At 39.7% G+C, this 11,030-nt stretch overlaps 1 protein-coding gene across 3 annotated transcripts; it reads left to right on the top strand.

The window, feature by feature from the left end:
• Positions 1-546: 546 nt before the first annotated feature.
• Positions 547-10,592, top strand: LOC117402406 (amine sulfotransferase-like). Of its 3 annotated transcripts, none has more exons than XM_059024577.1 (8): positions 547-2,049; positions 3,166-3,329; positions 3,842-4,059; positions 4,925-5,051; positions 5,622-5,716; positions 7,024-7,204; positions 7,314-7,450; positions 10,312-10,592. In XM_059024577.1, exons 1-8 carry the CDS (start codon positions 2,027-2,029, stop codon positions 10,387-10,389), a joined length of 1,023 nt encoding a protein of 340 aa, XP_058880560.1. In that variant the 5' UTR covers positions 547-2,026; the 3' UTR covers positions 10,390-10,592. The 3 variants fall into 3 exon arrangements, with proteins under 3 accessions (XP_058880560.1, XP_058880561.1, XP_058880562.1); XM_059024578.1 differs by having other exon boundaries at positions 548-2,049; positions 7,314-7,406; XM_059024579.1 differs by lacking the exon at positions 7,314-7,450 and having other exon boundaries at positions 563-2,049.
• The last annotated feature ends 438 nt before the right edge of the window (positions 10,593-11,030 follow it).

Below are 11,030 nucleotides of genomic sequence, written 5' to 3'. Positions count from 1 at the left end.
TTTTATTTCTTTTCTTTTTTATTTATTTTAGCCCGCAGAGGGCGCTGATGTCTGTGGCCTGTATACCGGCAATGGTAATCAGGACCACAGGTTACCAACACAGGTAATTGCAGGCGCACTCACAGGTGCTCAAAAATAATAATGAAAACCAAAAGGCGAAGTGAAAAGGGGAAAATAAAACAGTAATAAAACTACAAAACAAAAGTGCTGCTTACGCAGTGCCCCCACTGCCACTATGCCAGTCAACTTGGGTTTCAGTCCTACGCTTTGCTGTGCACTATACACTGGGTTGGCCAAGGTTCACCTATCACTACATGTCCCCTCGGGTACGTAACCATATATTTTAATAAATAGTTTATTTAAGGGTGGCTGTCTTCCTCAGCCGTGGTTGCCGGATTTTATTCTCTCGCTCTCGGTGTTTGTGGTTTCCACGGTCATGGCCACCCGAATGCACAACCAAGTGCAGTTCTTATGGGCCAAGCAACCCCCCCCCCCCCCCCCCAAGGTTGGGGGAGAGGGAAAGCCAACACCCCTTCCTCCCAACCTCTCTGTGTCATTGCCATGATTGACAGGCAGATCTTACGAGGCTGCTGGCCCCTTCCTGCATAACTGTGCATGCGCCAGATAGTCAGCACAGATCCCCCCCCCCGTTACAGACACATAAACCACATGTGATGGAGGAAAGTGTTCCAGAGCAGATGCTTTATGGATGCATATGAAGATCTGTATAACGCAAGCACCCCATGGTGAGATAAAATGCAACATTTATATGATCCTGTTTCCCTTATACTACTGGAATGGAAATAAGACTCCCATTCCATAGCAGTTTGATCTATTCCTGGATTTACTGTGGGTTTAATAATATGCCTGTTACCTATACACTGTGGTTAATAAAGCTCATATTAAAACCTGGAATGGGTTAAACCGCTATGCAATAGCATTCCTGTACTGTATTGATTAGATGAATCATTACTGCATTTTAATATAAGCCATTTTGACCACTGTGTTCAAAAATCACTGATGACAGAGCTATATTTTCTTAAGATCCTCCGCAGTCCATTAACCTAGTCCCTGTTGTCTCTGACCATTTATGTACACTAACTTTCTTCTTTTTGTGTCCAAGAGACTGTGGTGCTAAATAGTAAGGCAGATGGAGCAGAAACAAAATGCCGAGGAGATGGAGCAGAAGCAAAATTATTTGCAATCACTGTCGCCTCAATCCAAGGAATCTGCTCAGCGGTCATCTGGTTCTCTGTTACACTGAGGTCCCCATGGCATCAATCAAGCTCAAGATCTGCTGTATCCAGATCGTCCCTATGAAAGAGAGACAAGCATTTCCACCTATCGAAGGACATAAACTGCAATTTCTGAAAATTAGAGAAATATCAAACTTCTACTGAGTGGGTCTATTGATGAATTCTATTCAGTCCTTTCTGTCAAGTATTGATGGTCTCAAACTTGCAAAGTGACTGAATGTGACTTTTTTTTCCTTGTCTCTATTTTCAACTAGTTTTTTTTCTCTATGCATGAAGTACAACTGCAGATTAAGCTCAGAGCAGCTGATTCAAATTCGCCGCAGTTCTGAGACAGGGGGGAGGGGTGGAGCCCGCAGCACAACACAGATAAACAAAAGCCAGTCAGTCGTCCCAGCGACAGCATGTGGAAGCAACAGCTTGGGAGAAGCACAGTGGTGGAAAAGTACAGAGCAGTTAGAAGCAGTTTGAAAGCAGGTTGACAGCTGCAGAAGCTAAACTGAACTTCCTGAAAAAAATTAACATGGTCTTCAAGCCAGTAATCTGTGACACCTGCATGATGTGGGAAGTCCAAGAAAACCCAGCAGAGCTCAACCAAGTGTGTGTAAAGTGCCGCATGATCCAGGACTTGCTTAAACTAATAAGTATGCTAGAAATAGAGCTGCAGGAAATGAGACAGCAACAGGAGCTTGAGGAGCTGACACACCCACAATTCATGCAATTCATGGAAGTCAGCACCCCTAGCAGACTGAAAGCCACCAGGGAGATGGAAGATGGTCAAAACAGTTGGGTTCAGGTAGGCAGAAGCAGGGAAAAAAAGAAACATCGTCAAACACAACCACTGTCAAGCACACTACATGCTCCTATCACAGTGGGCAGGTTTTCTATTGTGTGGTTGCTGCTGTTTAAGCAGGCACCTCCATCTCCCTTTCAAATGCCCGAACGCACATTTCACAACCATTATAGCTCTGCTTAAACAGAGCTAAAACAAACTTTAACTACCTTTTCCTAAGGCAGTATAATCAGAGACTGGTTTCATTACCTAGGGCAGCAGTGGGTAAGCTGGATCTGCTAGAACAACTACTGGAAAAAGAATGTTATTAATAATCCTGGGTAGTGCTAGGAATAATGTGGCAATGTGCCCCTTTCTATACAACATTGAATTTTTTAACACTCTGGTGTCATGGACTGTTCCCGGCTATACGACATTAATATTCATAAAGTGGTAGCGATCAACCAGGGCTTGTGTAACAATGAAATAACAACCCTTTTGGTTGTAATATTCCATAGAATTTCCAGGTGGACAAATTATAGGAAAGTGGCTCCTGTCCACTGCACAACCACAATCATGTGAATATCATGTTCAAATCCAGATGCTATTTTACTATTTCCTCAGCATTACTTAGCCATATAACTTTAGGTAGGAGAACAGACACTATAGCATGGCATGCCTGGAGGACACTTTCACCGTAGATCGACCAACAACAAACAGGTGTGACAGTGTCCCATGGAATGATGTTAATTGCACCAAATTGGCACTGGCCTAACATTTCCAGAAGCTAGAAAACTATAGTATGATGACATGAAAATTCTAGAAAAAGAAAGTTCTGGGTGCCAAAAGTTATTGTAAACATAACCACTGTGAAGCACTGCTAGTAGTATCTTTCAGAAAGAGAACAAGAACAACATGATTGTATCACCTAGGCCTACTTGGGTGATTAATGCTTGTTATCTATTAAAAATGTGGGTAGGCCTACGTTAAACTGGGCAATGTGTTTAGCGTTATACATTTAACTATGATAACAGTTCATTCTGGCTTAGACCCAACCACACTTGCTCCACCCCACAGAAAACAAAACAACCTTGATCCATTATAAAACCGTCCATAAAGTGTGCTTATTTGATCTCACAGGGTTGACATCATGGCAGAAGATACTACCCCTGTAGATTACAGTCTTTTCCAGTACAAAGGGTTTAACCTGATCGGCAATTTACATGAAGTACCATATTTGGACACTTTAGAGAACTTTGGAATTCGGGACAGCGACGTGTTTGCAGTGACTTACCCAAAATCTGGTAAGGAATTTTTTATTTATTTATTTTTTTATTCTGTTGCTGCCTTTCTTATTTTCCCCACAAATTTTTGGCCATGCAACATTTTCCTTATGTTAAGAGAAAAGAAAATGTCGAAGACGTGTCAGATTTTATTACTACTGGATATGCCAGACTAAACTTGGATGTTTTGTGAATTTAGGAGGAAAAGATAGGGACAAATAAACCTTGTTAAAATATATATAAGTATCTATGCATGCGTATGCAGAAACTATGTACATCTTCAGTATATTGTGTAGAAAATGATATACCACTCAATCACAAATTAAAAGGCACTGTATAACGTATATATGCATTTTCAATAGAATGCCAGCATTTTGATAATACAGTGGTGTGTTCAGGAGGAATTAGTACAGGTCATAAAGAAACGTTGTATTTGCTTTATTGACTCTACCTCTCAGTGGCTAAGCAATATCACTTTCTTGTAATGCTTCAGTCTTTTGAATGTTAAGACCATGTGCTTTATTTGACTACAGGAACCATATGGATGCAGCATATTCTTGGATTAATGCATTACAGCAATGACTTGGATGGACCAGTGAGCAAATTAACAGTTCAAGTTGTTCCTTGGTTGGAAGTGCAACTGCCTATAAGAAAAAACCAGGACCCAGCAACACTAACATCACCACGCTTGCATGTCACACACCTGCCTCAACATCTAATGCCAAAAGGTTTGAGGAAAAAGAAAGGAAAGGTATGATGGAGTGACATTTGAAATGGATTGCTACTGTAAAATAGCAAACCCTTTAATCTAAGACATATATCTCTAAGTGTTTCTAAGCAGATTAAGGGAACAATGCAATTAACAGTTTTTAAAAAAAGTTGTTTTATGAAAATATAAATTCATGAAATAATCACAGAAAATTTTGAGCAGTGTCTGTTTTACCGTCAGTGATGTGTTTTATCGAATCAAAATAGAGTCCTTTACATTTGCTCTCTTTGTTTCAATACATTATTGGTACATTATTATGCGAACTTGTACTGTATTTTAAATAAAAATGCACCTCAGATACTTGCAGTTTGGCATAAAGTGGGCAGTGAAGTAGGATTAGTCGTCATTTGGTAATGGGAAGATGCGAAGACTATTGCTCTACTTATCTGATGGATGAGTCAGGTGAAATTGATGGAGATTCATGCAGTAAATTGGGGAGATTCATGCAGTAACATATCAGAGCTCATTGTCTACTTTCTGCAAATTCAGAGAGCAAGGTGCCATTTATAATCATTAAAAAAGTATTTTGTAGAATGATCTACAAAAACATAATTAGGTTAAAATGTTTTTTTTTTCTGTTAAGTGAAAATTATCGTTATTGGTGATCCAATAATGTAAAATTGCTTACTTTTAAGGCATCTGGCATCCTTCATTAAAACATAACAAAATGCTAATTGTGTTAATGGGAACTGGTGATAGTTATAGTGTGGTGTCCTTGACAAATGAATTGGTTTTATTTAGATTTTAAACCTCATTGAAATAAAATCTATTTATCTATGTATTTTTTGATGACAATCAAATCATTTTTTGGAAAGAAACAGGTGACTAAAATGTATATATTGTGTAGGTTATATATGTGGCACGGAACCCCAAGGATGTAGCTGTGTCATTTTACCATTTCCACAACTATTCCCTAAATCTGGAAACCCCAACAAGCTTCCACCATTTTCTGGAAAAGTTTCTTCATGGCCAAGGTAATGCTTTTCTGTACCCAGCACATACTGCTGAGTATTTGCAATAATAATAACCACCCAGAATGATTGCAAACATCATGAAAAAGTGTAAGGGGACAGTACAAAACTGCTTGTTTTAACTTTCAGGGTATAGTACTACACTGTAGGCGATCACAACAAATCTAACAGGTTCTTCCTGGTAGCTAATCACTTCCTGTGCAGTAGGTCACGTGGCCTGATTGCAGCAACACCATTAGAGTGAACCTGAGCGCAGGAAGTGATATGCTACCAGAAGGCAGCAGTAACTTTTAGATCTGTTTAGCATTGCCTTTGAAATATCTGCATATTCCACGCTGGTATAAAATACAAGCAAAGAACAAAAGATATTTAAAAGAAGACGGGGTGCATTGATAATATCATGGGTGCCAATAAGAATGTAAGAAATGGATCTATATGGAGGATGTAACAAGAAGAGAGTAAATTGTAGTACGATTGGGTTACTTTTTATAATAAACCATAAAACTAAATTCCTTGCTTGTGTCAGTGCTTTTAACGTTGAAAGTTCAAAATAACCAAGTTTTTGTTTTTTAGTGTTCGGGAGTTCTTGGTTTGACCACATCAAAGAGTGGTATAAGCATAAAGAGGAGTTTGACTTTCTATACATCACTTATGAGGAAATGGTTAAGGTAAGGGAGAACAATAATAAATTACACATCTACTGGTATGTGTCTAGAATATTTTTTTCAATTGTGAATACCAAAATTGTGTCATGAAAAAATGTCTAACATTAAAAATGCCCCTAGAGAAGTGTTGGGCACCTTTTAAGAAAGGGTTTGTGGATTTATATTGCTTAATATATACTTTGAGTATCCTTTGAGTAAGTACTGTAGCTTCAGATTGCACTTTTTGCCCCTTTACCTTTATGTTTACAGTCATAGATATAGATATTGTAACGTTTTCGGGTTCCGGCCATATGGACTCAGACAGAGGCAGTGATAGTAGTGAACTGGTGAGGTCAGCCCGTATTTATTTAGAATAAAGGATACAGGAGTGAAAGAGCACAAGATAGGCAGAAGTATGGGGGGAAGGGTTGAACACACACCCACACACCCACACACATTGCTCTCCTGATGCAGCTTGTTGCTAGGACTCCTGTCCGGCTTCCCTTCTCCTTCTCACAGTTGCTCCTATGGCTCGCCCTCTTCCTTCCTTCCACAAGGTTCCCAAGGGGGGTAATGGCACAATGGCGGTCGGGGCCCATCTCTCGGCTGGCCGTATTAATGGTGGATAGTGGTGGTTCTCTCTCTTCCTCTCTATTCTTACTCGTCAGTTCCCTTGTCGGCTCCCTCTCCCCCTCCTCGTGTCATTCCCGTCACTCTTATATAATGGCCCGCCCCCTCTCACTTCTCAGATCCGGTTGGAGGAGACCTCTTGGCAGCCTTTCCCCTCCACCCAATCAGCATCCTCACCACCTGTCCATCACAGGGGTCCTCAGAGATTCCCTCCACTATATTAGATTTACACTATATTACATATATCAAGGCACTGGGTGATATTTATTAATTATGACAGGCAACTAGAACTGAGGAGCAGCTCTGAACTCAGGTGAAAGCACCATAACACAGACTATAAAAACAAAAAAATTAAACCACACTAATTCAGTAATTGCGATTGACTGCAGTGATCATAAATGACAAAATAAGGGGAAAAACAACTAATGTAATTTGAAGCTCTTAGAAATGTGGAATTTGAGTAAAACACCACATTACAAACCAACACTTAGGCATACAAACTTATATACATTTTTAGTGTTAGTAAAAAAAAAAAAAAAAAAAAAAAAAAGAATAATAATGTTCTTTTATCACATGTCCTAATGTTCATGTACTGTAGTAATGCACAGGTTGATGCAGAAAACCAGTCTGCAACATTTATTACTGTGTAAAAATATCCATTTGTGCTGAACTGTGCATTATTCTGTTCATATCTCGTGTAGGACCTGCGAGCTGCTGTAGTCAAGATCTCCAACTTCCTGGGGAAACAAATTGATGACAGAACAATAGAGACTATAGTGGATAAATGCACATTCAAGAACATGAGATGCAATCCAAGTGCAAACTACCAGATGATCCCTAAAGCATTCCTTGATCATAAGAAAGGAGTATTTATGCGAAAGGGTAAATATAATAATAGTTTTGATGCCTACCATAGTTCACTTAGAGCGTCCAACTATTTTACCACGTTTGTCCCCCATTTAAACTGTCCATGTATGTTCCCATTCCGCAGCAACTCCCCACAGCTGCTCAGGATATGTCAAGGTCACTGGTTGTCCTCTGATCCCACTGCCAAGCCAATTGGATCTTTACACCCAGGCTCTAGGTAGCATGCAAACTACCAGCCCAGGGAGGACTCAAGCTCACTGGGTGCCTGTCCTCATCTATTTTTTGCTAACATTGAATTGCTTATCATACCTGTTTAATATCCTATTATGTGTGTCCTGTATTATACTATGTTTTTCTGCTTAGATTGCAATTTACCATGCATACTAACCAGTGGTGTAGTCCTAAATCTTAAAGTACCGGAACACCAGTTCAAATATAGATTTTTCTGAAACACATTACACAAACTCATGTTTTATTTGTACATTGCACTTGAGGTAACATTTAATAAGCAATGCATGTGTCTCGTATGCGACCTTTAGGCTACTCACCCAGTGCTGTCAGATTGGTGGTTTGTTTATTTTTTGGCTATTGTTATCATGCATTTTTTTTTTCTATTCCTTTCAATTATGAGGTCATCACCAGCGCAGAACTTCAGTCACTACGGTGCCCTGTAGTATTAGTATATCGCGTTCTCCTGTGCATCCTTAAAACTACGAATCACACAAACGCTCAGATATTTTTTATTAGTCACCAATTTAAGAACTGTATCAGTACAGGTAAAATTGTTTTTGTTTTTTAAATATATTTTTAAAGACTATCTGCCGACAATTCTGGAAAATATCATTGTACTTTACATTCTGAATGTGTATTTCTTTCCCCTGGATCAGATAAAAACAAAAACAGTGGTTCTGGTAATGCAAGTTGTGAGAAAAAAAAAACAAGCAAAGCAGATAAATAAATAGTTTTATAACATTACTTATCAATGTGTTTTTTTTTTAATAAATGTGTAGCACTTATTTATGTGTTTGTAATATATATTAAATCTTAAAAGCAAGGGCAGTTGTTCACTATAATCCCTGGGTCTCTGTGACCGATGTACAAAGCAGCTTTAAATTAGTACTGTAATTTGTAATAAAAGTCCCTAATGTTTCATTGCATCACAAGGACGACTCACTGAATCAGAGGATTTTGAGGGAGTTTCGATTTCTCATTTAAAATACGCGCCAGATACTCCGATTCGGAATGTACCATCAAAACTGATATGTAGAGGGCCTCCAGAGTGGTGCATCCAGTAAAGGCGTTCCACGTGGGCGTGCAGGATGCGCTCTATAGTCTGGACGTCGCGAGTTAGAGTCCAGGCTATTCTACAGCCTAGCGTGGACGGGAGCCCCTAGGGGGTGGCGCACAATTGGCTGAGCGCCGCCCGGGGGGAGGGAGGGTTAGGTCGGCCAGGGTGTCCTCGGCTCACTGCACACCAGCCACGCCTGTAGTCTGGCCAGGCGCCTTTGGGCTTGCGTGTAAGCTGCCCGAGAGCTGCGTTGTCCTCCGACGCTGTAGCTCTGGGTGGCTGCACGGTGCGCAGTGTGAATAAAAGCGGTCGGCTATTTAACGCCATAGTCGGCTGACTGCACACGCTTCGAAGGACAGCGTGTGTTCGTCTTCGCCCTCCCGAGTCTGCGCAGGGGTGGTAGGTGTGAGATGAACTTAAAAAAATAATTGGCCATTCTAAATTGGGAGAAAATAATAAAAAATAATTGGCAACGACTAAATTTATAAAAAAAAAACAAAAAAAAAAACTGGTATGTAGGGAATCAGACACTGATTTTTTTTTGTTCCTAGTGGCGATTCAATGGAAAGACTAATCTGATATTGGGACGGAAAATAGGTTGCTTTATGGGGGGCCTTTCCGTGTGTGTTCTAATTTTTCTCGAGTCATTGTGCTCGAGCCAATTAAAAAACGACCCTATACATTTGGGGGTTCCACTGTCTCAATTTATTTAATTCGAAGACCCTCTTTTCACCTGACATCATGCAGATTTGTAAATAAGGAGGAGGTCGATATGCAAATTACCCATGTGTAGCGTTCTCGTGCTGTTTTTGTAAGACAGTGCGGGAAAATGTGGTTTGCATGCACAAACAACAGGTACACGAGAGAATCTCACCTATGAATCTATGGTCCATTGGTGGGGTGGCATGTCGTTAGTAGTGAATAATATTTAAACTAATTAATCACACGACTTATTAAGAAAAAAGAATATAATTAACCCAGCGGTATATAATGAAACTGTCAAACCCAGCTAATGCAGATCACCATGGCTGAAGTGAAAACCGGCGGAGAGATCTGTGCCAGACACCTTCCACGTATGCACCAAGGCTGTCTGGATTGGGAGCAGTGGACGTTTTCAAGTGAAATGCGGGTTTCCTTGTGGAAATGGGTGTGGGTTTCTCGTGTTTTTAAGTAAATAAGATTTACCCTATCCCTCTCTGTGGCCGTTATTTTCGACCACAAACCTGATTATGTCCAGCTGTTCTCCCAAACTTCCCCGCATCGTCACTTCACGTGTAAATGACCGCACATGGAAACTAGAGCGGTCGGGCACTATATTAGCATTTTCATAACAAATCGGTAAATGTTCTTAGGTTAATTCTTAAGTCAAGGTTTTGCCTATAGAAAAAAATACTGGAACGTGTTGCAGCTCGATTACACCACTGATGCTAACCTTTCCTGCAAAAAATGCTTCCTCAAGCTGATTGCAGGGAAACTCCAGGCTTTAGTCCACAGCGCAATGCCAATATGAGTTTCTACATGACTTCCTCACAATCAGCCTTGAGATCTCTTTTTAGAATAACGTTTTGCTGGAACAGTTAGGAAGCATGGTAACTAATGATCTAAGCAGAAACACTGGAGAACAGGTCTGTAACATACATCCTGATCATGGCTGTAAATTCAAAATTAAGTATGATAAAAACAAAAAAAAGTCAATGTTCATGACTTATATCAACACTGTGTACAGAATAGTATAGAATATAATGTTAGTAACAACAGTAACATTATTAGACTTTATCTTACTATACAAGTTTTCATCTATAACTAAACTGACAAGTTTTTCATTCTATTTTAGGTAAAGTTGGAGATTGGAAAAATCACTTCACTGTGGCACAGAATGAGAGATTTGATGAAGTCTACCAGGAGAAAATGAAAGAAGTTCCTCTAGATTTTATTTGGGATATCAATGATTAAAACTGTTCTTCTTTGTTTATAATGCATAAAGATAATATATTTAGAAATACAAACTCTAAAGGTGCTCAGTACATTGTCTGAAGGTGGATTTTAAATGGTACCAACATTATTCCAACCTGTTTAAGAATATTTTGGAAAATAAAATAAAAAAAAATTTGGGAAGACTTTTACTGGTGTGGTTTGCAGAAGCATGTTACATGTTCTCTTCTTGTGAAAGGGTGCCCTCTACTGCCACTATTTGGTACTGCTTGTGTTTAAAGCACTGGGTAATTTGCAGTCTGGCTTAACTGAGATCTCTGGCTGCAGTAACCTGTAAAACCCATTTCTGAGGGAAGTTCATTTTCAAACTCTCTTCTTGTCTCGTACTTGTGGCAAGTAGAGGGTGGGGGGTTAGGTTATATGTATTTTTACACTGTTAAACTCAGCACAGTTGAAAAAGGAAGGAGAGGACCTCACATCGCCAACTGTCCAGAGCTAACCGCAAATGGGAAGTAATGGGTAGTATAATAAAACCTGTTTATTGTGATTTTAAATAGTGTGTCGTGCCTGCTGCTTCTGCTGGAGTCTCAATAGATATTAAGGAAACAGGTGGTCTTGTTT

Source organism: Acipenser ruthenus, chromosome 5, assembly GCF_902713425.1.
Source record: "Acipenser ruthenus chromosome 5, fAciRut3.2 maternal haplotype, whole genome shotgun sequence".
NCBI classification, from domain to species: domain Eukaryota; kingdom Metazoa; phylum Chordata; class Actinopteri; order Acipenseriformes; family Acipenseridae; genus Acipenser; species Acipenser ruthenus.
This window is presented reverse-complemented; position numbering and strand designations above follow the sequence as displayed.